This window comes from Colletotrichum spaethianum, assembly GCF_022836535.1.
Source record: "Colletotrichum spaethianum MAFF 239500 DNA, contig10, whole genome shotgun sequence".
Classification (NCBI taxonomy): domain Eukaryota; kingdom Fungi; phylum Ascomycota; class Sordariomycetes; order Glomerellales; family Glomerellaceae; genus Colletotrichum; species Colletotrichum spaethianum.
Genome location: NW_026054780.1, coordinates 122,977 through 148,487, shown reverse-complemented (window position 1 = coordinate 148,487; position 25,511 = coordinate 122,977). Strand labels below are relative to the sequence as shown.

Sequence of the window (25,511 nt, the reverse complement as noted above, 5' to 3'; positions counted from 1 at the left end):
GGCTCTCGCCCCTGTTACTTTGAATTGAAAATCTTTGAATCTGTCTAGGCGTTTGTAATTGAAAGGCGTTAAAGACACGTTTCTTGCGCCACCGAAGTACCATTCACGCGTGTCGGTGACTATGTCGAAACATTTCTAACATTCCTGAGTTACCACAATCGACACATCATCATAGTTCAATCTACAAGTTCTCAAGCGGTTGGTTCTTCAACGGTCATTGTCTCGCTCAGGGATGCAGCGTATGTAATCGTAGGGTATTAGTTCTTCCGTCAACATCACGATAACTCGGCCGACCTAGCATCAAGGCCGGCTAGCAGACACAGCAGAATTTCCAAGTAGGTTTAGATGCCTCAAGCATTATATTTACGCCCTTCCAGGCTTATAAGTCAAGATATATACATGAATCTGTCGCCGGCCCACTAGGGTTGCCCGACAACGCCCCCTATTACGCTCGCCGAAGCTCCAAAGGAGAAAAGGTATCATCAGCCGAAGCTTAGATCTTGCCGAAGCCGGCGTTGGTGGCGGCGGACTTGGCGGTGTTGGCGTTGCCAGCAGAAGCAACGTTCTTGCCAGCAAAGCCGGCGAGGACGGAGGTGTCGCTGCCGGCGAGCGAGCCGCTGGAGCCGAAAGCATTAAGCTGGCAGACGTGACCGACGTTGCCGGAGCACTTGGCGTTGGTGTTGGTGTCGGGGGAGGCGAACATCTTGCCGGCAAGGCCGGTCTGGTAGGCGGCCTTGACGTTCTGGAAGACGTTACCCTCGGCGACGATCTTGGCACCGGCGTCGGCCTCAAACGCGTGACCGGAGTTGTCGAGCCAGTAGTTGTTGACGGCGTGGAGGAGGGTGTTTCCAGCCACCTTGGGGGCTCTGCCGGAGGTGTGGTGGATGTAGTTGCTAGCATGGACGTCAGCTCACAACCGCTCTATTACGACGTTTGGAGATACAACTTACCCCTTGAGGGTGACCATGTCACTGCTGCCGGTGAAGTACATAGCCCAGTAGTGGTGGCCGTCACAGGTGGCAGACCAGGAGGAGGAGCCGTCAATCTCGTTGTTGGAGATGGTGACACGGTTAGAGGCGCCGTTGCCCAGGACAATGTGCTGGCGGCCGATGAGGGAGGTCTTGACGTGGTCGATCCAGACGAGGTCGCTGCCGTCGAGAGTGATGGCATCACCACCCCAGACGTACTGGGGGTTCAGGTTGGTGATGTGAATGTTCTGGATGATGATGTTCTTGGCGCCGCCGGTGATACGGAGACCCTTGCCGATAATGACGCCCTTGCTGCCCTGGCCGATGATGGACTTGTTGGAGGCAACCTTGATGGGGTTGAGGCCAGCGTTGTCGTACCTGAAGGAGTGATATGTGTTAGCTTACAGGTACCAAAGCCGGCTCTGCTAAGAGGGTCAAAGAGTGGAACATACTTGACGCTAGTCTTGGGAGCCTTAGGCTGGTAGTTGGTGCACCAGTTGTCCTTGTTGATGGCGGTCTGGCAACCAGATCCGGTACCCCAAGGAGCACAGCCGGATCCTGAGGTGGTTCCCTCCGTACCACGGAAATCAAAGGTCTTGGTAAGAACAATGGTACGGGGCGAGGAATCGGTCAGGTAAGAAACAAGCTGAGCGGTGGTCGAGGGGTAGACGGCGGCAGCGGAGCCGCCACCGGTGGTGCCCTTGGCGAAGCCCTCGGGAGAGCCCTTGACGGCATCAGCGGCAAGAGCCAGCGGCGCAAAGGCCGCCAGGGCCATTGAGAGAAGAGCAGATTTCATGTTGAAGGCTTCTGAATGAGAATAAGAAAGTAGATACAAAGAACGAATGGATTGGTCGGATGTGAAAGAGAGACAAGAGGACGAAAAGCCGCTGGAGTGAAAGGATGTTCCAATTTGAGCAAATGTGGCTTGAGGGTCAATGATATATGTCTTTTGGACTGTCCTGCCTTGGGTCCTGCAGACCACATTCTTTTCATTCCCTCGAGCCCCTTTCCAGCCCCTAAACACCACGGCGAGCCCCCTGCAACAGGGCGGGCGACGGCCTCATCTCACGGCTTCCAGCAAGTTTCTAGCACCCCACAGACTCAAAGGTGCAATGAGCCGACGATACTGCTGAATCCACACAAACAACCAGCCTGAATTCTTGGCGTAGGTGCCACAAACGAGCTGCTCAAGAAATGGAGTGGTGGAGGATCTCCACTTATTCATGGGGATTTGATGCGCTCTGTAACCCTTTCATCTACCACATCACCCCCGTCGACCCGGGGTTACGGCGATAGCTTCGGCGTCGCGGCCGAATCAAGCAGCAATAGCATTACAGTCTCCGCTGGTAGGGCCGCGTGCTGGAAGCCAACCTGCCGGGGCTAGAGACTGCCAGCAACGGAGCCCCTGCTGCAGCAAACCGTCACAAGGTGCCAGGGAGTAGGGCCGCCTTGCAGAACACCTAGGTACGCTAGTTCCGTCTGCTAAGTGCACACATGGGTTCACATGGCGAAGTCTAAAATTCCGCCACTTAGGGAACATGGGAGAAGAGCCCGGCGTGTACGGTAGCGCGTTCTGGGCACCCCGTAAGCTGTTCTGATGAAACGGTGTGAATTTCCCGCGATGGCGTAGTCCTGCGCACATTGCGTGTTTGCTAGCTCCTCCCAACTAAACACCCGGCGCAGCCAAGGACCCTTGCAGTTGGAGGGAGGGGCCAGAGAAATAGGCTAGGAAAATTCGTAGCCTCGGTCGTTCTCCGTGCCAATATCTCTCGGCCTGAGAAGGATAAGATCTGTTAAGCATAACCGCGGTCTGTTGCATCAGCTCCATTTATTTGGCCCAAGCTCCTTCGTGGACTTTTTGTTTTCTTCTTCGCTCTTATCGCACGTGTGCATCGCAGCGTCCCACCCCGTTCTCAAAGCATTCTAACGGGTCAAGGATACGGTTTGTAAAGTGAAGGAAATCGACGGCGAGAGCAGCAATGTTGGTTTTCTTATCCGCGAGATGCCCCTGGGTGTTTCGAGTCATACTGGCGTGGGCAGCCGGTGCCTCGAACGGGTTAGCCGGGCATGGGATGGAGTGGCGGCTAACGACATTTGCTGACAATCGCATTCAGGGGTCGCTCTTCCGGGCGAATTGCCCGAGCTCCCAAGACTGGGATATGCATGCCAAGCGATAGATTGAGCCTCAAGCCTAGCCCTCGCGGCCACTGCATCTGGAAGCAAAAAATCAAGCCACAGGAGTGACAGGGACAAATTGCGATCCCAAGGTGGCTCTCGTCGACTCTTCAGAGCATCATCGCCCTCCCCGGTGAGATGGGAACTCGAGTGGGAACACCCAGCACTCTGTCACTGTGTACACTATACCCGACGTGTTCCCTCGCGTGCATCAAAAACTGGACCCCCGGCTGTTTATGCCGAACGCACATCGGCAATGGCGGCAAGTGGTCAGAAAGGCCTTTCGAGGCCGGCTAATAGTGAACAACAGCTCCAATCATCAATGTCTTCCAGCGCCTTCGCTCCCCTGTAATCGACAACTCACTTCCCATAAGGGGGGTCTCAATACTATAAAATACGACTTTGGCAATGTGCTTCCCAGAGGTGCACTTCATATATTTAGATTGACTGCCGCTAGACCTCTCTCGTCGCTCGACCAATTCTGATGGAGCTAAATCGAACCCCCACCGTCCAGACCAGCTTTCGCCTATGTCATCTCCAACTCATACGACTTTTACGGACTTTAGGAATTTTATACTTCGCCAAGGACTCGGCTAATCTCGACAAACTCTTGTTCGCGTGCCAGAATTTCTCGCTCAGCCTTGGTGTTGCCTTCCTTCGGCAGCTGCGAGAATATGATGGGAATTAGCGCGGCCAGCAGCGTCCCGAAGCCGGTGAAGGCGCCCGTTGTCGCAAAGCCCTTGGTGAACCGGGGCCCGTCCGACGAGGGCCAGAGTCTACTTCCGTAGACCGCCGAGAGATTTCCGACCGAGTTGACCAGGGCAACGACCACTGCGCGCTTCTCCGCAGGGAGGGAAATGACCTCTGAGGTCCAGTTCAGCATTAGCGGCAGTGCCGTGTAGAGGCCGGCGATGTAGAAGCACAGCATGGCGTACACGACCTTGGGGTCCGACACGGTCACGCACACGATCGTGCAGACGAAGCTGAGACACATACATCCCGTGATGTGCCATCGCCGGTCTCTGGTCCGGTCTGCTGTATAAGACAGCACAACCAAAAAAACTGCGCCAACCATCCAGATGGGGATAGTCATGTACTGGGCCATTACCGACGTGTATCCCATTTGCTTGACGATTGTGGGGATGAAATAGGAGATCGTGCAGGATCCCAGGTCCATCGTGAACAGCACCACAAAGACGTACGTCCGTGGATCGGCCAGAGCCGCCTTGAGGGATTGCCAGTGCGTAAGGCGCTGGCTGTGCCTGGCTGCCGTCGTCTGCCTATCATGTATCATTCGGACCACGGCGAGTTGTCGTTCCTCCAATGAGAAGCGTTTTGTCGTCTCCGGAAAGTCGAGCAAGACGAACTTGAAGATGACGGCGAATCCCACCGTGCAAACCCCTTCGATCAGATAGAGCCACCGCCAACCGCGAATGCCTCGGACCCCTTCCATACTGCCGGTGATTGCACCCGCCAGGAGGCCGCTCACCGCGCCCGAGCAGACTGAAGCGGTGTAAAAAATCGAGAACCGCTTACCTAGAGTGCAATTTCACTTAGCACGGGTTGACACAGATAGATTGCGGGGCTCGGTATTAAGCTGCGGGTTAAGGGTACTTACCAATTTCTGCCTTCTTGTACCAACATGTCATGACATAGAGGACACCTGGGAAGAAGCCAGCTTCGATGCATCCAAGAAAGAACCGAAGGGCGAGCATCCCTTCGTAATTCTTGACAACCGACATCACGGCACAGACTGTGCCCCAGACAACCATAATGCCCGGCAGGTAGTAGGACGGCCGGGAACGGGTGAGCAACATGTTTGAGGGGACCTCACAGATGAGGTAGCCGATGAAGAAGATGGAGAGCAACATTGCGTATTCCGCGATCGGTTAGCAAAATCTCAGCCTTGGTGTGCGTTTGGCCGTGCTCACGAGAATCGTCCAGCTGCAGGTCCACCTCCATGCCAGCAACTTTAGCGTTTCCCTACGAGAAGTAAATTAGACCTCCATGTTCTTTCGAGGCGGCGCAATGGACTCACAATATTTTGTCTATCAATGTATGCCAAGATATACATGAACCACAAGGTTGGACCCTGCCTATTGTGTTAATTATTGCGAGCAATTCGGACTCGCCTCGCGGGTAAGCTAGACGCGAAGAGCCTGTTACCATATACAAGTCGAGTTTCCGCACCAGCGCTTTCTCTTCTGCTGAGTCGGGGGTATAATTCTGTAGAGCGCATTGTAATTCCAGGTCTTGTTCAGACAACACACCCTTTTCTGCGTACGCCTCCGCCGTATCCGACGACTCGGGCTGGGGTTTCTCTGCCTTGATGTCAGTCATCGTGGAAAAAAAAACTAGTTTAGAAGTATATGGTTATATGTAATGACTGCAAAGCTTGGATTGACCTCCATTGAGAACAGGATGATTGTCTTATTATGTCTAAACACTCCTATCTAAATATTCTGCTGGCATCAATGGCCCCCTTAGACCATGCAACACTGAGTCGGCGCCCGATGCTTGATAAAGTCGGCATATCCAAACTCTGCATGGTTATCAAGAACTCAGTAAATAAGAGGTTAGTGACAGGCAGCCAAGGTCGCCAAAGCGGCTCGTTATCTTTATTGCAACGGCGACATATCTTGAAGCTCCACTTCCACCCCCGCGTTTACACGTGCAAGATAGCATATACCCGTGCAGCAAGCTACAATTTTAGATGACGATGCGTTAAACTGCCTGGGCAGTATCGGGGTATTTTCCTAGATATCGATAATCAGAAAGAATGGGTCCGAAGAATGGGTCCGGATCGGCGGCCGGTTGGTCTCTCCGACCGGCCCGGTCCATTCGTGAACGGACAGCTAAGGTCTTAGTCAGCGAGCCGGTAGAACAACTCCCTACAGACACGATGCGGGATCTTCAATGACTACACGTGTCTTCGAGCGGAGTATTATTCTCGATTAGCGGGATTGATGCTTACATCATTCTCCAGTACAGTGACCACATGACCGTGAACGTCGGCCTCCAAAAGCTTACATTATCTCAACGATAGTCATGGCTTTACCGGTTGCGATTGTGAAAAGGTTGATGAACTCTAGTCCATATCAGCTGCTCCTTAGTATTACTGATTCTGTTAGTAGTATTACGATTTATCGAAGCTGTTTGATGCGGTTCAGCCGCTTGTCTCGCTTCCGTCAATCTTTTCCGTGCTCGCGTGTGCACTGCATTCGATCTCTCTCTGCCTCTTCTGCAATGGCCTATCCTGTGGGTCAGGTGAACGCGGGGTTCGACCGCTGTGGCTGGTGATGCGGCCCATAGAGATATATAGCCTCACTCGTCCTGTTCCAGTGGGCTGGGCTCTCAAACTCTTCCCTGCAGCTACATAGCCGTCTAGGAGGCTCCGCCAAGGTTCCAATCCTCTCTTAGTCCTTGTTCAGGACGTGCATGGATGCAGATCATCTTCAGGGTCCCGAGGTTCAGGTTCGGCTGGTGGCACGACCGTTCTAGCAGCATTTCCAGCCAATTCACTAAGTCGAATTCACAAAGACCATATCGTTTGGAAAGAAACAGACACACTGAACTAATCATTTGGTTAAGAAGGACTGTTGATGATGCCGGTTGAAAGTACTTTGTTAGCGGGTAAGATCATAGCAACCCCAGGTTTAATAAAACAACAACCGTATTGACGTCTGAAAATGTAGGCGGTGGTTTGTTTGGCTGGCCACGCATACTTAGATTGCAGCTCGCTCTCCATCGCAGGTCCCTCTAATGCGTGGTAACCATTTTATCCATGAATTGTTCCTCGACCCTTTTTTTAGTAGAACCGACTTTCAGATGTCTGATCAAAGGAAGCTTGTCTACCATTTTGTTATCCTGTCATTGAACCAAGGTGTATCATACTTAATGGCGCATTTACCTGTCTTCCATCGATTATCTTGTCTTCTAACCATTTCTTCTGAATCTATTTGTTGATAATACCATAAAGATCAAGATTGCATTCCTAACTTGTTGCGACAATCAAGGTTACACCTTCCCCCTTACTTCTCATTTTCACTGCGGCTTAACGGCTCGGTGGCCCAAAACAGCTGATTTGGTCACCCTCCCCCTACGATCTACTTTTCTAGAAGACGGAAAGAAAAGCAGAAAGCTGCGTAATCATTCAAGCTCATCCCCCCACACCCAAAAAGCGAAGACGAAACGAAGTTCTCCTCCACAATTCAACACTTTCTATCTCGACTTGGTCGTCATGATCGGAAGCGCCTCTGTCACTCTGGTACACCTTTTATGGAAAAATGATTCGCTATGATTGGTATCAAACTTTATCGCAAAAACTTTTGGCCATTATTCAATGCCAGTCATAACCATCTTGGTCACCAAAAACTCGTCAATACCATACTTGCTGCCCTCTCTTCCAAATCCACTCTGCTTCACGCCGCCAAAAGGTGCAGCGGGGTCGCTGATAGCGCCTTTAGTCATGCAAAGATTAGCACCGTCATTTATCATTCAAATCAGAACTTACCAATGTTGACACCAACCATGCCAACCTCCAGAGCCTCCGCCACACGCCAGCATCGGGACACATCCTTGCTGAAAAAGTATCCCGCAAGACCGACATCAGCGTCGTTTGCAAGCTCGATAGCCTCCTCCTCGGTGTCGAAGGCGAAGAACGCCGCCACGGGACCGAACGTCTCCTCGGAACAGATCTTCATGCCGGGCTTCATGTCGGCTAACACAGTAATGTCGAAGAAGTTTGGGCCCAGGTCAGCCCGGGGCTTGCCGCCCAGGAGCACACGAGCTCCCTTGGATACAGCATCCTTGACATGCTCATCCACCTTGGAAACTGCACGGCTGTGGATCAGCGGTCCATGTGTCGTCTTCTCGCCAAACCCATCGCCAACCACGAAGTTCTTAATGGCGTCTACTACCATCCGCGAGAACTTCTCGTAAATCTTGCTGTGCACCAGGATACGGTTGGCACACACGCACGTCTGGCCCGAGATTCTGAACTTGGATGCGATCAAGCCCTTGAGAGCTGCATCAAGGTCTGCGTCGTCGAAAACGATAAAGGGGGCGTTTCCGCCAAGTTCGAATGAAAGCTTCTTCAATGTAGAGGAGCACTGGTTCATCAGCAGCTTTCCGACGCCAGTCGATCCTGTAAATGATACTTTCTTGATGATGGGGTGTGTGGTCAAGACCTTTCCCACGGGTACTGTGTTGTCCAAGGCGGTAATGATGTTAACCACACCAGCAGGAATTCCCGCCCTGCGCGCAAGCTCTGCCAGAGCCAAAGCCGACAAGGGAGCTTCGGCGGGAGCCTTCACAACCACAGTACATCCCGCAGCGAGAGCCGGGCCGACCTTGCGGGTAATCATCGCCGCGGGAAAGTTCCACGGTGCGATGAGGCCGCAGACACCAATGGGCTCCTTGAGGGTCACAAGACGACAGCTCGGGTTGCTCGCCTGGATGGTGTCGCCGTAAATTCTGGGGGCCTCCTCTGAAAACCACTCAAAGAAGGACGCAGCGTAAGAAACTTCAGTCCTTGCGTCGGCCATGGGCTTGCCATTTTCGAGAGTGATGATTTTGGCCAAGTCCTCGGCGTTCTCCATCATGAGGTCGTACCATTTCCTCAGCAACCGGGCTCTGGCCCGTGCGGGTGTCTTGCGGTAGGATTTAAAGGCATCGTGGGCAGCGAGAATAGATGCCTCGGTGTCTTTCTCGTCAAACTCGGGGCACTTGGCTACCTCAGCAAGAGTTGACGGGTCTGATTCGCTCGTTAGCTTACGTCTGCTATCAGATGACAAGTGACGATTCTTACTTTCAACAGAGAACACTTTGCCGGACTCTGCGCTAACCCATTTTCCGTTGACATAGCATGATGTCTTCAAAAGCGAAGCATCTTTCAGCTACATCAAGGTTAACTTCAATCCACGCTCCTGTTAGGATGATTATTTCCGTGAAGAAAACTTGCCTGGTGTGCGCTTGATTCCATTGTGAATAAGAGCAATGCACGTCAATTTGATAGCTGCAAGGTAGAGTGGTCTGGTGTCAGAAGGGCTGCCGCGATCAGCCGGAAAGCCTCATGCGGGCTGCTTTTATATGAGCGTCTCATGATGGCGTCGAATCGGCGACACTCTTGATGCGACATCGCCCTGCCTGATGATGCCGGTGTGGGCACGACGTTTGGGTTCAGTGGGACCGGCCCGGACCCGGAGTGGGGCACGCTGCGGAGGGGTTTGACACATATCAATCTGCTGCATTTGGTAAAGAAACGAGACAATTCCACAAAATGAAGAAAATGTTCAAAAGCGCCACACCGTGTCGTGCGAACACAACGAACCGAGACCGGCTTGAAAGTATGGGTCATGCTAGGTCCGATAGAGAATCGATGGGGCGTTCAGTTAGTCTGGTTCCGGATGGGGCCGGTCCCGAGCCGGCCGGCTCGTCCCCGGTCCTAATTCGTGAGGGGCGAACAGAAGCTTGCAGACACGGTCTCGGACGATAAATACTCGACTCCCGACACTTGACGATAATGTTCTTTCAATCAATCAAAAAGTTTCATCATCTCAGGCCTTCTTACGTCTTTTTCTCAAGACGCACCGCAAGAGAATTACCACGACCCGTTCTCCAAGACCGTAAGGATATCGAAGCCAAGATGCCCGCCGTCATCGAGCACTCGGTCACTACGGAGGTGCCTGGGCCCATGTCCAAGGCTAGCGCTAAGAAGCTCGACACCTTCTTTGACGCCCGTGCCGTGTATTTCGTCGTTGACTACGAGAAGAGCTCCGGAAATTAGTATGCAGCATCGTCACCATCAAATGGGTTAATGCTGACATGGAGGCTTCAGTATCGTCGATGTTGATGGCAACAAGTATCTCGATGTGTAAGTCTCCAAGTCTGCCGATCATACTCGGGCGTCCGTCGACCCGCAGTTCGCTAATCTTCCCCGGTAGCTACTCCCAGATCGCCTCCATCCCGGTTGGCTACAACAACCCCACTCTCATTGAGGCTGCGAAGTCGCCCGAAATGATCTCCGCCCTTGTCAACAGACCCGCCATTGGCAATTTCCCCTCAGCATTCTGGCACGACCTTCTTCAGGATGGTCTGATGAAGGCGGCTCCGGAGGGCCTGGACCAAATCTTCACCGCCCAGTCCGGCTCCGAGGCCAACGAGCTGGCTTACAAGGCCGCCTTCATGCTCTACCGTCGCCGTGAGCGTGGTGAGGCCGAATGGTCCAGCGAGGAGATCCAATCTTGTCTCCAAAACACCGCCCCTGGCTCCCCCGAACTCGCCATCCTTAGCTTCAAGAACTCTTTCCATGGCCGAGGCTTCGGCAGTCTGTCTACCACCCGGTCAAAGGCCGTTCACAAGCTCGACATTCCCTCTTTCAACTGGCCTCAGGCTTCTTTCCCTGCCCTGAAGTACCCACTAGAGAAGCACGCCACCGAGAACGACGCTGAGGAGAAGCGCTGCTTGGAGGAGGTTGAGAAGCTGATCCAGAACTGGCACTGCCCTGTTGCTGCGATCATTGTTGAGCCCATTCAGTCCGAGGGTGGTGACAACCACGCTTCTCCGGCTTTCTTCCAGGGTCTCCGTGACATCACAAAGAAGCACAACGTTGTCATGATCGTAGACGAAGTTCAGACTGGTGAGTTGCCCTTTGATGTTGACATTCCATACATACGTGCTAACTTAGTAACAGGTTTCGGTGCTACTGGGAAGTTCTGGGCACATGCCCACTGGAACCTCACCTCTCCTCCCGATATCGTCACCTTCTCCAAGAAGGCCCAAACTGCCGGCTACTTCTTCGGCGACCGCATGTTAGTCCCTGACAAGGCCTATCGTCAGTTCAACACTTGGATCGGTGATGCTGCTCGTGTCATCGTCTGCAAGGCCGTGATTGAAGAGATCCGCAACAAGAAACTTGTTGAACAAACTGTATGGACACCACTGCCCTTGAACCCGACCTGTTAAATCTAATACCACTTAGGCTCGCGTTGGAGAGCTTCTTTACTCCGAAATGGAGAAGCTCGCCCAGAAGTACCCCGACCACGTCCAGAACCTCCGCGGCAAGGGCCGGGGGTGAGTGAAGCCACAAGTAACACGTTAAACCAGAACTTGTCCCGCTGATGCATGCTACAGAACCTACATTGCTTTCGATACAAAGAGTGCGGCAGCCGTTACAAGCTCGATGAAGCGCCTCGGCGTCAACATCGGCGCTTGCGGCAAGGAGACCATCAGACTCAGGCCCATGCTCATCTTCGAGGAAGACCACGGTAAGTCTTCAATTCCGGCTTAACAACCAACATCATTTTCTGACCATTGCAGTTCCCATCTTGATCTCGGCGTTTGAGAATACCTTCTCTTCTTTGTAAAGAATTATCAGGGCGCAACATCGGGGAATCAGGAAGAACAAAAACGGATAGCATAGCGTGGATTTCAGCTTCCAAGGCAGGCTAAGAAAGTCTTGGGCCCTTGGAGAGCATTTTGCACGATACCATAATGATATATAGGGATGGCAGCAGTCTAAAAGCAAAATGGGAAAAGAATAGAGTATCTTGGAATACTCTTCATCAACATTGATCTCGCAATATTTCGTGGCATGATGAGACAATCAAAGTCGGGTCATCAAAGTTATAGACTCTGAACCAAATTTCCGTTTCAAGCTTCGGCATATTCAACAAACCCCGAAGGCAAAGTCCCGGTCGGCTTTTCATAACCAGTGAGAATAAGTGTCAAGGGAAACGGCCTTCTTCCGGTTGAACACGTGAGAATCCCTTTGCCGTGCGCCCTTCATTTGATGCCTGGTCGACCCTAATGACGATTACCAAGCAGAGCTGTTTTTAAGCGATCATGCTGATCCACGACCGGAAGCACAGACTGTACAACATCCGGCCGGTGACTTATCAGATAAGATTTGAGTATCTCTAATCGAATTAGCATCCTGCCAAATTATACGCAACCGGTTCATCGACTCCAAAAGAAGCTGGGCCAAGGGAGGAGAGGAAGTCGCGGCATGTTGCAGTACCCCGCTCATCCCGCCGGCCCAGACACCGGGACGGGAGCATGATGTACTTGTGACAGTGATACCGATGTGTTTTCTCCGTGGCCACCTGATGTTATCGTAAACGATTCACGAACAACGCATTTAAACTTGCTATCCATACGTCATGACCAAGACTCTTATGGGCTCTGGATCCGATCTTTTATCATCTTCGTCAAACAACAAACTTTCAGCGCTGTGTAAGACTCACAAACAACATGTCCTCACCACGAAAGCACGTCGTCTTCGACATTGTAGGCACCTGCATGTCCTACGATGTCATTTACCGCGCCATTGAGACCCGTCTCGGCCCCAAACTTGCAGAGTACAACATCAAGCCCGCACTTCTTGGGTTTGCCTGGATCGAGGCAGCGGAGCGCGAATACACCTATCTTAGCATCCAAGGCCGCTACCAGCGCTTCTACGATATCTTCCATAACCTCTTTTACCGTATGCTATTTATGGCCGGTGTACCAGAGCCGCGTAAACTTGCGACGGACGACGATGCTGCCTTCATCATGGACCGCTTCCTCGAGCTCGAGGCCCGGCCTGGCGTCAAGGAATGCTTCACGCTCTTGCGCGAGGCGGGTTTCACAGTCTGGGCTTTCACGGCGGGCGATGCGAAGCGTGTGGGTGGCTACTTTGAGAAGAATGGCATCGAGATGCCTGCGGAGAACCTACGCAGCTGCGATGCCGATGGAATTGGGAAGCCGGATCCTAAGGCATACAAGCCTATGCTGGAGAGCTTCAATGGCGAGGAGGCGTGGTTTGCCGCAGCGCATATGTGGGATGCATCGGCAGCCAAGGGGTGTGGGTTCAGAGGCGCGTGGTGCGCTGTATATGAGGGGGAGCCATGCACTGACTTGTTTGGTGAAATGGACGTGATGGCAACTGAACTGCCGGAGATGGCACGGAAGATTATAGCCGCGTCTAAGGGCCAGGCGGCCTGATCGGGGACGGAGGGTTCGGCTTCGTTTTTGCATTATCGTCCTGCTTCTGTAGGGTCAGCTCCAAAGACTTCATTTTCCCAGTATTGAAGCCCAGTTGTCGTTATCTCATGAAGCCGTTTCGTTGTCAATGTCACTGCGCGCATGCGATTTGCTTATCGTGACGGATAAGAACCGGCAAATTGCCGGTCCCGTGCTCCGTCCGGATCGGCCTCCGGTCTCGGACACCACGCCGCTTTCTCGCCCCCAGATTCCAGAAAACGCTGGTATCCGCTCGGGGCTGGTTGCAGGATATAGGTGGGGATACAGCCGATATTGACTCGGCTTATCTACGTGTTGCGGTCTCAATCCCAACTTCGATTATTGATTACCAATGCTTCCGGTCGCGAGCACGAACGCACAGGACACGGCCATTTTGATGTCTGAACTCAATGGACAAACGGAAAGTCGGACCATATTGTTCATCAGTTGAATCTCAAACTTAGCTTGCCCGCCATCCCGCAGATGCCAAGTCTGCCGAAACCGTATCCGATGACCATGATCACAAGAAAGCTAGCTATCCCTCAGAGTCCTCCACCATCATTGTACCACCCCAGAGCTTCCCACTTGTAGTCGTGGTCATTTTTGAAGTCGAATTCGCGGTTACTGATATGGTATAATAATCATAATTGTCCTAACTATATCTAATCTAGTACTACCTTCCATGATCATCCTTGAAACGTCAACCCATTGTGGCCTGCCGTGATATTTCTTCAAATTCTAGAACATCTTTGAGACGGGAATCAACCTATAAGCCACCACATCTGGGACATCAGCATCCCCTTCACCTGATGCCGATAAGCGGCGTATGATAGGAGCTCCCCGTAGTTTCATCAAGACTGGCAAAAACGTCATGGCCACCACAGGCTACACAGCATATTGTAGTCGAAGTGAGACTACCTTCTTCCACAGGCACAGATACGGATTCCGTACGCGTTGGTTGTAGATATTCAACGGAATCTAGACCTCTGTCAAATCCTCCTTTATCTCCGCACTACGAGTCAAGCGGCACTGAGTTCTGGGTTCAAGGATGCGTGTCTCATGCAAGTTTTCGGCTCCGACCGGGATATAGCCAGCTTCCCCGCGTCTTGGAAAAAGGTGGGTCGTGCTCCGATGCCCGACCGCGGCGCAGGTTTCGCCGAAATTCTGCCCTCCCCCCTCAAGAAACGAGAGGCGGCATTGGCACGTTGGTGGGCATCCCATCTCAGCCTATCTTAGCTCATCACACACAAACCCGGAACCACCGATCAGTCAACCGACTCACTCACTTTATCCACCCGCATACCTTGCTCGCCCTGCACCGAGGAATTGCAAGGGGACTGACGAGACACCAAGAGAGACCAGACCTTCCTTCCTAAAACACGGACTTGGACTTGACCACGGCGGGGCTACACAGGCACGCACCCGCGGGCAAAGGCCAAAAGCAAAGAGCCCTTTACTCAACCGGCCCGGGCCTTGGCTGGCCTTGTTGATCGGCGGTGCCCGCCCAGCCGCGCGCTATCAACGTACTTTTCTGCTTATCGGTTATCGCAATCCCGAATCCCACATGGATCCCGACGACGGCCTGCGTCTGCAACGACACAAGCAGCGCCGTGTCGCCGATAAGGAGCGGAAGCGGGCGGTTCGAGCGTAGGATGAACCCCATTCCCTCTCTCATTTTTGGCCTTCATTGATGAGAACTACCTCATGCTGACGCGACCAAGCTGCGACGGATGTCGGAGACTCAAAGAAAAATGCGACGGAGGAGTCCCATGTCGCCGGTGCACCCGCTTGCGCCGGCAGTGTGAGTTTCTCACGCCCACGACAAGAGATGAACCCGGATCTGAGACCACAGCAAGGTGACTACTTGAAGCCCCATTTTATCATAGAGACATGTCTAGCTTCCATTGATTACGCCGACATATGGCTGACGAGGCACTTGGCGAATGTCACAGACCCCGCCATCCGCAACAGGGGGATTCTCAACTGAGGCAGAGGATGGCTCACATGGAGCGGTTGCTGGCACACTACACAGGCAAAAATACACTAGACGCTGAGACGTTGAAGACCTTGGCCGAGTCTGTCGAGAAAGGACGTCCCGACCCAGAGATATCTAAGGCCGGGGCCGAAGCGGACATTTCCATGGAGCCGGAAGTCGGCGCCTATGCAGAGGCGCAATCGCAGAGCTCTGACTCGTTCAAGGTGGACGAGATCACAGTGCAGCCTCTGGAGAACAACATCACACGTAAGACGATGGCTCAGTTAGCTCGATATCTGTCCAGAGACACCTTGTTAACTGTGGGTAGACTACTCTGGCGAGTTCTCCCACTGGAACTTCTCCATGCGAATAAAGCAGTGGATCGAGCAGTGCGTAAACGTAGGTCTACACAACTTATGTCCATTTGGAGGCCTTGCTGACCGGTATCTAGGACGCCCCGGATGGTCCCAAAACGCAGTTTAAGGAGTACTATCGCCCGGAGGAGCTGCAGTCATCCTCAAACACGGTGGCTTCACTATCCTCCCTGCCACCTCGTTACGTCGCCGACTTCCTGGTCCACGCTTTCTTTAACCACGCTGAAACCAGTTACTTTTACGTCGAGCGTCATTGGCTGAATGAAAAGCTCGACCTGGTTTACGAAAACTCGGCGTCCTTGACGCGGCGAGATGTTGGCACAGTGTGCATGATTCTCATAATCTTTGCCATCGGGACGCAGTATGCCTATCTTGATTCTCGCGATGAGAGAGGCGGGCCGCCCAATGCTGCTGCCGACTCAAGCCCCTTTTCCGAGGACACTATTGGTATCATGTTCTACCAGCAAGCATGTCGACTGGTCCCTGACGTGATCACAATATCGTCATTGGAAAGCGTACAGGCATGTCTACTGATAGGCTTGTATACACTTCCTCTTGATGCATCAGGCCTGTCATACGTTTACTTGAATCTCGCAGTCAAGCTGGCGATTCAGAACGGGATGCACCGGAAGTATCCAGGGGACGCCATTGATCCCGTTATCCGTGAGACGAGGAATCGTGTGTGGTGGACAGCCTATACGACTGAGAAGTGAGAATGGTCTTTTTGCAAGGGCTGTACTTATGCTGACTGTACATCACAGGCGCATTGGCATTTTTCACGGCCGGCCAATATCTATCGCCGCCAGCGATGTCGATGCGGAGTTGCCAGTAGACCGGCCAGAGATCTGGCCCGGACCTGCGCCGCCAAACACAGCACACATGTTGGCAACACTCCAGCTCAACAACGCTTTGAGCCGGATAGCCCATCAAATGTTAGTTACATTGCACTCCCACAGCAAGTCTCCTTCTAACAGTCCCCCGTAGATCATTGTTCAAGACTTATGAAAAGCATGAGATACCCGAAGGCATGGCCAAACTTGTAGAGATGAAAGCCCAGCTTCATAATTGGTGGAACAGCCTTCCGGAACCGACATTCTGCAAAGACCCTGCCGCCGGACCCACCGTTTTCCGGCCCACCATGCATCTGAGACTGGAATACTGCCTCGTTCGTATGTTCGCCGGTCGTCCCTTCATCTTCCCCCGAGACTCGGCCCGCAGTACCGCAAGCTCTTCCGGGTCACCCGCAGACTCGGTCGTGCCACCTCGCACGAGCAGTTCGGCGAGTAAAACACATCCTCGCTCAGTTCTGGTTGCAGATTGTGTTGATGCGGCACTGTGCGTAGTAGAGACGTGCCGTCTGCTTCGCAATACTGTCGGCCTTGCAAGAGCATCGTATACAGAGTTCAGTTCGTGTCGCGCGGCGTTGCTAGTGATAATCACGCAGTGCTTACAGAAGAAGACGGACCGCTTGCGCGATGCGTTGAAAGAGGGTATGGCGATGCTCAAGGAGATGTCGGCAGGCGGCGAGTCAGCCAAGTCTGAGATGTCGCTAATCGAGGCATTTGAGCGCGCCATCTCTAGGCTGGACACGGCGGATGACAGCAGCTCTACAAAAGAATCGGATTATGCGAGGTTCAAGAAATGGGAAATGCTGTGGAAGACGGACACGCCGGCACAAGATGAGAGAAACGACAGGGGCCTTGATGCGGCGCTGCCCATTCCCCCGCACCCTGCGGGGTTATGGAGGGGGAACCACGGTCAAGGAGGTCACGTCGCTCCTGGAGCAGGACGGCAGGGTACAGCGTCGCTGCCGCCGGCGATGCCGTTCTTCGGTCTTGATGGGAGCCTGTCGCCGATGCCTCCAGCACTCGACGAGTTCTCGTCCATGTTCGGAAATGGTTACGTGCCGGGCTTCGAGGGCATGGGTGGGGGAGTGAACGGAAACTGGATGGGTCTCTGAAAAGAGAAGAAAAAGGGAAAAGTAAAATCGGCAGCTTCCGTCAGCGGTGCTTGCCCGAAAGAGAGTAATTCCAAGCCCATATTGACCATCTTGTCTTCTCGCAAGCAAAAATTCCATGCATATGTTCTCAGTGTCGCAGACGGCTCAGGTCGGCGTCTAAACCTGATCTAAGTTGTTGCGACTCTTGCAAACTTGACCCAGTCATTGTTTCTCTAACACAATTAAGTATTCGAGTTAGACATGATCAAGCACCTGCAATGGTTCCTTTCGGGAAGTCATAGTCTCGATCTGTTAATCAGAGTAGCACTGCTCTGTAGTTGACAACGTATGACAACCAACGCTCAGGCTTGATCTGGTGGTCGATCGCAGCATTCGCAGGAACGACATTACAGTATATCTGGAGAGACAGCACAGAGGCCAAAACATACGGGTCAGACATGGTGAAAGACTATGCAACACTGACAAAAAGGAAGCGTTCCCCAAACACAGTGTCAAACTAGGACCTTTTCGATTATCTGGGGGTAACCATGACAGTATAACGTGTAGGACCAACTATCACACCATTCTGAGGAAGCATGATTGATCCACATAAATAGTTGACTGACTGCTGTGCAACAGAGTAAGAAAGGAAAATATGAAGCTCTACATGTGTGCCAGCTACAATGTTTTTTCGAAGTACTCCAGCAACCAAGAATGCTGTTCCCGTAAGTTCACTGAGCGAAAAGCCACTTAAGAAACATTTGATAAGAAATGCCTCTAACATTGATACCACTTAAGGTAAATCTGCCTCATTTTGACTTCAAGCTCTAGCTCAAGTGATGCTCTTCATCCGGATGATTGCAATCATGACTCAATCTGACGGTAGCTGAATTAAATCTGCAGAGTTCTCATGTGGAGGCGATGTCTTTGAATTCGAGTTGAGGCTGCCAATGTTTCGTGTACAGAAGCAAACTATGCTGTGTCAGGCATCGCTAACAGGACTACTTAAGTAATGTCCAGTTCTAAAGAGGGTTCGGTGATCTCCACATCATCGTTTGAAGATTTCGAACTGTTCTCCAGTCTCAGGCGTTTGCTTTGCCGCCCCACGTCATAGCCATAGGAAGCCAAGCGGCTGATCGGGTCCCTTACTTCCATGATGGCCCATTGCTTGAAGTTGACGACTTGAACAAAGAGATCCCCCAAGTTTTCGTACGGATTTTCCAGCGCGGCGTAGTCGCACAGTGCTCGGCTGAACCTTACACTTAGACTTGGTAGGTGCGGGATACCGTCATCGTCTGTGTTATCGTTGTTGGTTTGAACGTCGTCATTAGGGAATGGTGGCTTGTATTTCAGTAGATTGCAAAACCAGGCAATACCGTCAGGGTTAGGGTCTGCCTCTAGACGCTCATGGCAGATATCATAACCTGACTCTTCTACCAGGTCGTTGGGATTCGCGCACTGTGAACATGCCCTAACCCCCTGTCTCCTTTGTTCCCGAGAAACACTCTTCCAGTACCTGATTTCCCGGCTGAAGACCTTATATGTCAGAAACATCCGCGTCTTTATATCCGAGTTGATCAGCCGCGGATCGCTCCAAGGAAACATATTCCGCCTGTGGATGCAAGCGCCTGGTGTAGCACCCTCCGGGATCCACGGTGATCCAAAGCGTCCTGGCACAGGAGATGAAACTCGATCGCAGCTATCGACAATGTTGGCAATCCCAGATACATGACTGAGAATGCCGTAGGTATTCTTCAGATTCCAAGGAGTGCGTGAAGTCGATCTTTTACTAAGCGTGGTTATGTTTAAAGTGCCGTTGTCCTGCGTTGTATGATAGACATCCCGTGTCTCAAACACACGTTTGAGACGCTATCCGAATTCCTGTTTTGTAGGCACGGCGGGTTTCCGTCGACGGTGTACAAACATACCTCCGAACGTGATTTCTCAGGATCGTTACTGTGGCATCTGCTGTAAACCAAGACGCAGTTATCAACTGAAACTCGGAGCTCGCCAGGATGAGCACTTGGGTGATAAAGCGGTGTGCTGTCTTGTGAAAGCATGTGTTGCTGGTCTAACCTCTGAGAGACTCTTAGAAACGGCTCCTGAGGCTCTAGATTGCCCTTCTTAAACGAGAGATGGATGTAGCGAACAATGTCTCGGAAAACACCGTCAGATTTCTCTGGAATCATGATGTTTTTAAATGTCTTGGTGCCACTTGTTGATGTCTTTGACGAAGACCTGGTAGACTCGAAAACGCTAAAGTCAGGACACGCATGAAGCTCTAAAGCTCTGCGGGTAATGCAGGCGAGTAGCGTTTCTCCAGGAGTTCCAGCTTGAAGACGCTTTATGACATCTACAAGATTGTTTAGGTCGGATTCCTCTAGAATCAACATTTGCAGTTTCTGGGGTTTTCTATTAAGCGCGAGTCCAGAAGCCTCGACAACAGTATCCCAGGCATCATCGGCGATGGCGATGATATAAAGTTCTCGGACCTGGTGCCAACTTGCTGTGAGACAATTGGTACAGGATATTGTCGTGTAATATCTCACCCCAGCAGCAAGACCTGCCGATGTCATACGATCGGTAGTAGTCCAAAGCTGCTCCATCGCCTTAATAGCAGATTCGTCCAGGACTGAAGCATCCGACATACTGTTCAAAACCATGCGGCACAGTATTTTTGTTCTCGTCTGCTTCGTCGACTGTAACATGGTGCGAACGTTATCTCTGGTAATAAGCAGACAGCAAAACCTGGACTCGACAAACGTGGCGTGGCGGATGATGCCCATTTCCGAATCATTATCCACGAACGGTTTCTGGGCGGACATGTAAGCGTCGTAGGCTTCATTTCCAGTCGTAGGAAGATGTGTTTCAATCTGAAGGGTCGAGAAGATGTCTGTATCTGAGTACAAGACACTAGCAGCGTCATTGTCACCGGAAGCAAGGAACCGGAGTTTCCTCAGGAGATCTTCTCTATAAACATCTCTCGCCCAGTCAAAGACGTAATCGACGAGTAAAAGAAGCTGCAGAGCACCATCCCGGGTTGTAATAGATCCTCGCCAGAGTTCTAACACCCTCTAGAACGCAGTTAGAGATGGTGAAGGTGAAGGGCAAGTTTAGGCATAACATACATAGTCGCTAAGGCCAATCGTATTCGGCTTCTCTCTGCCCTCGGTTATGAAGGCCACCGAAACACGCCAGTCTTCGCCCCGGTTCGCAAAGAACCAAACCAACGGAGTCGATTGATATTGTGCTGGGGAATCGGCGGCTTTTTGAAGCCGATATTGAGTCTCAAGAAAAGTCCGGATGGGGAAGGCTGTCTGCGTCTGTATGGAATACCAATCACAGTCCGACTTGCCTGATTTAGCTTCCAGAACGAGGAATGGGTACAAAAGTTCATCGCCATTTTGATCCAGAGGCTGGTCGATAGGCGATGGCTGCAACTCCTCATGTAACTGCTGTAGATCATTCTGAAAGGGCTCCCTAGCCTGCGATTTCCGAGTATCGTGCAAAAGATTTTCAATATTTCTGGTTTGGCGTAAACCGTAAACAGCATCTGGTCTTTGGATATTTTGACCCAATCTCTTAGTAATCGCCGAATCGTGCCGAACTTTTTCGTCCTCTCGATGGCCAAAAATGCGATTCAAGCCAACTGCCTCGAGGCTATAGTTACATGCAACAATAAGTATGACTACATAGAATATGATGGGCTTTACTCACTGATCCTGACTGCGTGAGATCCGAGTACAACGACAAGGTTCTCTGGCCCTTCGACGCTTCAGCAGAGCCGATCCTCTTTGGCTGCGTTCATCACAATGAGCTTCAATCTCAGAACCCCACACCCGTTTACGACAGTTTTGGCTATCAGGTGGTACATGGTGTCAGCTTTTAGCAGTACGTTGTTTTCTTGATCAACAGTTACATACCAGACAACCTCACCAGAAAGTCTTGCAAAGATCAAAGGCTCGCAAGACATTCTCCAGCTGCTCTCATTTCTATGCCTGTTACGCTTCGCTCGTTCCACAAGTAAAGATGCAAGCTGCTTGACGTCTGACTTCCATGGGTTGTCGTCAACAACGTTAGGGCCGATAGCGTAGGAGTTGAACTTGTACCCCCAAGCTGAGTAACATGTATTAACAACGTTTTATGACACTCTGGCCAGTCACGCTGCTGTGCGTCTCCCAGAAACTCAATACGATACTCTTTGCAACGAGTATCTAGTTTTTCCAAATCTTTCGGCGAGAGTGAAGGCATGGCTTGCTTTTGTTGACCACAAGCGCAAGCGTTTTTCTATGCCGTATCAATAACGTAAGTGTAATGGGACATGAACTAAGAGACTGATGGCTAGTGTTTGGGTCAGTGTTGCGGTTTTGCAAGCTAGCTATGGCTGCCCTATATAGGCGCCGTTGGTCCTGGTAGGCGACCCCGGTATCCCGTTAGGCAGTTTACCCACCCCTCGAGTCCTGCGGTAATTTAGACAGACATGGGCATGAAGTGATTCAGGACGCACAGGCGGCACAGCAACAGAACAATGATGCATAGCCACATTGTATTCAATGGCCAACAGACCGCCAATGACTCGACTAAGGGCTTCGATTACCAATCCTCAGTCGGCCTCGCAATGCTGTTGGTCAGGGTATTGTCGAGCATGGTCTTTGGGGCGATTACTATCCTTTATGGGCATATTTGCGTTTGATTTATGTGGGGAGCTGATTCCCACACCTTCCTATAAACGGTTTCCAGGACGACGTAGGTAGTGACCCGCTATGGCTTGTTCTTAGGCAAGAAGAGGGAAGAGCAATAACTCATTGCAGTAAGCAAGAGAGTAGTTGTAACAAGTAGAGCCTATTAATGGCACTTCCAGTTGAAAACAAACATCAATATCATTACAGTGCTGGTTTGTTTTCTGTTTATACAGGCCTCTCTCGTGTTTGCCGTGTCTCGTCATATTTCAAGAAACATTGAGTCTGAGCAAACTCTATCTGTTGTTACGCCGTCGTTGTAGGCATCAATTGAAATTAAATGGTTGAAATATTGAACCTGATTGGGCTATGTTACACGCTTGAAACCTTGGCCTTCATTAAGTCTTGAACAGACTTTCATTTCCCACTTCGATTTTCGGTATCTTGGTGATATTGCTCGAGAGTTAGAGGCAGAGATGAAGCGGATGGGACTTCTTAGGGTCAGAAACCGAGCGTTCATAGGAGGAGCTCAGGTAGAGTACTCAACCCGTTTTAAACTGAATAATTTAAGTAATAATGAACGTCTGTACACTCAGTTGAGAGTTTCATCGATTTTGCGTGCCAAATTTTTAGTTGAGCCCTACATGATGCTATATGGTTCGATAGCAATATGGAATAAAACATAATCTTTCTTCAACCTAAGTTATGCTTCAACGTCAATTTCTATTTCCTTATAGCATTCTAGCTTGCGTCTTAAGCCGGGCCACAGCCCGTCTCAACGGCTAGGCTCTCTGACACAAGCTAGCCGTTCGAACGCTTGTCTACATCGGCTACAGTCCCTCTAACTTCCTGTTTTAGAAGCATTTGCATACTCCCCGTGTTGTCTGAGCTTCCGTGCTAGTGAACGAAATGCTACCCATACCGGAAGTGAGTGAAAAGATAAACGTGCCCTAAACCGACAACACTCGCGAACGTTGAGACCCTGACCTCGACGACAGTAGCCAAAACGAAGACCCGACTTGGCATGAGGATGACAAAACGAAAGACTCAGGTGCGAATAGTAATGACGGCCTCGAACACGATTCTCGGGATATCGCTCAAAATCACGGGTCACTGAGACTGTAGAGGGGGCTGCGGTGGAGTAAAGTCATAACTGGAAATTGCCGCAGACTTCTAAATGACCGATATAACAAAGGCGAGAGTCTATTTTGTCAACCGAAGCGTCCCTCTCACTCCTTCGGATCACGACCACCCTGGGCTGCCATGTTCCTCTCGTACTCCTCATCCGACTCCAGATCGATCTCGACAGGGTGCGTGATCGGCAAGATGGGAATTCCCTTCTCCTCGAGCTTGTTCAGCCTGGCAGCCGTCTCGGGTCTGGACCGGTTCATGCTGTAGACCTTGATGCGGTGGGCCGAGGACGTGACGTGAAGGTCCCAGTTCCTATATCGCCGTCAGCAGTTGTTCCTTGGCAGCCCTCTCGGGTCGGTGAATGGATGCGATTGGGGAGGATTGCAACATAAGAGGAAAGGGAAACTCACCAAGCGGACCGCACATAAGTAGGCTGCGTGTTACACGCGTTGTCCCACGTCCTCACGCAGAACTCCAACCACCCCTCCGCGTCCACCGGCAGCTCAATCTCCCACAGCCGCCACGCGTGGAAGTACTTCGTGGTCATTTTGTCATACGGCACCTCGTACCACACAGATCCGCCGTCTGCGCTGACCTCGACCCTCACGGGCCAATGCCCGCCACCAGAGAACGCCCATCCGCGCACCTTGATCTTGCCGTCGTGGATGATCTGGTCCATGTCCACAGGCGACATGATGGCCGACGATACGGGCATTTCCTGGATCGAGAAGCCGTTGCTGTACTTTACGTTCTGCTTCCCGATCTGTGGCGTGTAATAAATGTACTCCCGCCTCTGCACCGGCGCCGGGCTCTCGTTTGGGATGGCCCGGATCTCTGTCAGCCACTTCGCGCTTCGCGCGCCAATGTACCCGAACACGACGGCCCTCAACGGGAACCCGTGGATCTTGGGCAGCGGCTCGCCGTTCATCTCCCACGCGAGGAGGACCTCGTTCACCTTCACCTTGCGCCAGGGCACGCTCACCGCATAGTTGTACACCCTGCCCTTCTTGAAGTACGTGTCGGCGCCGTAAAACTCGATGTGGCCCGCCCCGTCCTTCAGTCCGCCGCAGTACTTGATCACCTTCTTCAGGCTGACGCCCGTCCAGCGGGCCGTGCCAATGGCGCCCTCGCCCCATGGGGCGTTGATGAGCTCGTCGCCATCACCGGGGTACTGCGCGATCTGCTCGATGCGGCGAGTACCGGAACACTGGAGCGAGACCACGTTGCTTTGGTGCGGGAACTTGGTCTTGAGGTCGTGGAGCGTAAGTGTCTGCGGGTTGTTGACGAGGCCAGTGATGTCGAGGGTGTATTTGTCCTCGTCAATCTCAGGGATGCCGCCATGGTTGCGAACGAAGTGGTCTTTGTTGTCGGTAATTTCCGTCTCGACGAGGCGATCCTATGCAATATATCAGTTTGGTCTGGGGCGTTTACCAAGGGCCGTGGTGGCTTACGCGCGGGGGTTCGCCGTTGTAGGGAAACTGCAACACGTGGATCATGTCCTCCGACTTTTCTTTCTTGACGATGTCCCAGCTGATTTCGGTGAGGTGTCCCAGTCCAAGAGCATAGTGGTACTGCTTCCATCGTTCTCCTTTGAGAATGGGGTTGGTCTTGGGCAACGGTTCAAATTGGAATTCAGGTGGCTAAGGCTCTGATGTTAGCACGAACAAGTATGAGCAATGATCTAAGTATGTCACAATCACTCACGTCAGGAAATTCATATTGGGCCATGAGCTCCTCAACCTGCTTCTTCTTCTCAGGGTACTTTTCCCATTCAATATATCCCTTCCAGCCCTCCCTCTCTTCTTTGAATTCTGGGATCACACCCTTCGCCCTGAAGGGGATGGCATATGGTTCAGCAGGAGCCATGATGATTGGTTGATTGAAGTAATTTCTATGTAAAGTAGGCGAAATTTATTCGAGGCGAAGCTTCCGAAACGAAACCAGACGGGGACGACGGCATTGATATGGGGAGAAGCGTCCGTCGCATCCGCCTATTCCAAGTCGGAGGTTCATCCAGACTTGCCGTGTATTCCACTGCCCCACGATTCGTCTCGCCAGGCGCAATCATTCCGAACTGGCTGCCGCTACCACAAATCGAGAACCTGGATTTTCTGTAGCACCAATAGGCAGTGTCCTCTTCCGATGTGGTGCCGTCATGGACACATCAAGACTCGCAATGCTCCATAGAGTGGGGGAGCACGGTCGCTATCGCGCTAACAACTTGCATCACGCATGTGTCAGCGATGCTGAGGCTTTTCACTGTAAACC

The 25,511-nt window shown here is 51.9% G+C and overlaps 7 protein-coding genes across 7 annotated transcripts; 4 read left to right on the top strand and 3 right to left on the bottom strand.

Annotated features, from left to right (window-relative positions):
- Positions 1–493: 493 nt before the first annotated feature.
- Positions 494–1,764, bottom strand: ColSpa_04609 (pectin lyase; the record flags this gene model as incomplete). Its single annotated transcript, XM_049270821.1, has 3 exons — positions 494–893; positions 951–1,346; positions 1,421–1,764. 3 exons carry the CDS (start codon positions 1,762–1,764, stop codon positions 494–496), a joined length of 1,140 nt encoding a protein of 379 aa, XP_049126778.1.
- A 1,950-nt stretch (positions 1,765–3,714) lies between these two features.
- Positions 3,715–5,014, bottom strand: ColSpa_04608 (MFS transporter prlL; the record flags this gene model as incomplete). The annotated part of the gene is made up of 2 exons (XM_049270820.1): positions 3,715–4,679; positions 4,762–5,014. The coding sequence occupies 2 exons, from the start codon at positions 5,012–5,014 to the stop codon at positions 3,715–3,717; spliced, it is 1,218 nt and encodes a 405-aa protein (XP_049126777.1).
- A 4,775-nt stretch (positions 5,015–9,789) lies between these two features.
- On the top strand, positions 9,790–11,509 carry ColSpa_04607 (4-aminobutyrate aminotransferase; the record flags this gene model as incomplete). The annotated part of the gene is made up of 7 exons (XM_049270819.1): positions 9,790–9,929; positions 9,982–10,017; positions 10,088–10,782; positions 10,837–11,072; positions 11,125–11,216; positions 11,277–11,410; positions 11,463–11,509. The coding sequence occupies 7 exons, from the start codon at positions 9,790–9,792 to the stop codon at positions 11,507–11,509; spliced, it is 1,380 nt and encodes a 459-aa protein (XP_049126776.1).
- An 886-nt stretch (positions 11,510–12,395) lies between these two features.
- ColSpa_04606 (haloacetate dehalogenase H-2) lies at positions 12,396–13,127 on the top strand (the record flags this gene model as incomplete). Its single annotated transcript, XM_049270818.1, has 1 exon — positions 12,396–13,127. One exon carries the CDS (start codon positions 12,396–12,398, stop codon positions 13,125–13,127), a length of 732 nt encoding a protein of 243 aa, XP_049126775.1.
- Positions 13,128–15,149: 2,022 nt separating this feature from the next.
- On the top strand, positions 15,150–16,207 carry ColSpa_04605 (putative transcriptional regulatory protein; the record flags this gene model as incomplete). The annotated part of the gene is made up of 3 exons (XM_049270817.1): positions 15,150–15,387; positions 15,449–15,519; positions 15,572–16,207. 3 exons carry the CDS (start codon positions 15,150–15,152, stop codon positions 16,205–16,207), a joined length of 945 nt encoding a protein of 314 aa, XP_049126774.1.
- A 779-nt stretch (positions 16,208–16,986) lies between these two features.
- ColSpa_04604 (uncharacterized protein) lies at positions 16,987–17,454 on the top strand (the record flags this gene model as incomplete). The annotated part of the gene is made up of 1 exon (XM_049270816.1): positions 16,987–17,454. The coding sequence occupies one exon, from the start codon at positions 16,987–16,989 to the stop codon at positions 17,452–17,454; it is 468 nt and encodes a 155-aa protein (XP_049126773.1).
- Positions 17,455–23,341: 5,887 nt separating this feature from the next.
- On the bottom strand, positions 23,342–25,109 carry ColSpa_04603 (sulfite oxidase, mitochondrial; the record flags this gene model as incomplete). Its single annotated transcript, XM_049270815.1, has 4 exons — positions 23,342–23,555; positions 23,654–24,639; positions 24,695–24,883; positions 24,948–25,109. The coding sequence occupies 4 exons, from the start codon at positions 25,107–25,109 to the stop codon at positions 23,342–23,344; spliced, it is 1,551 nt and encodes a 516-aa protein (XP_049126772.1).
- Between the last annotated feature and the right edge of the window lie 402 nt (positions 25,110–25,511).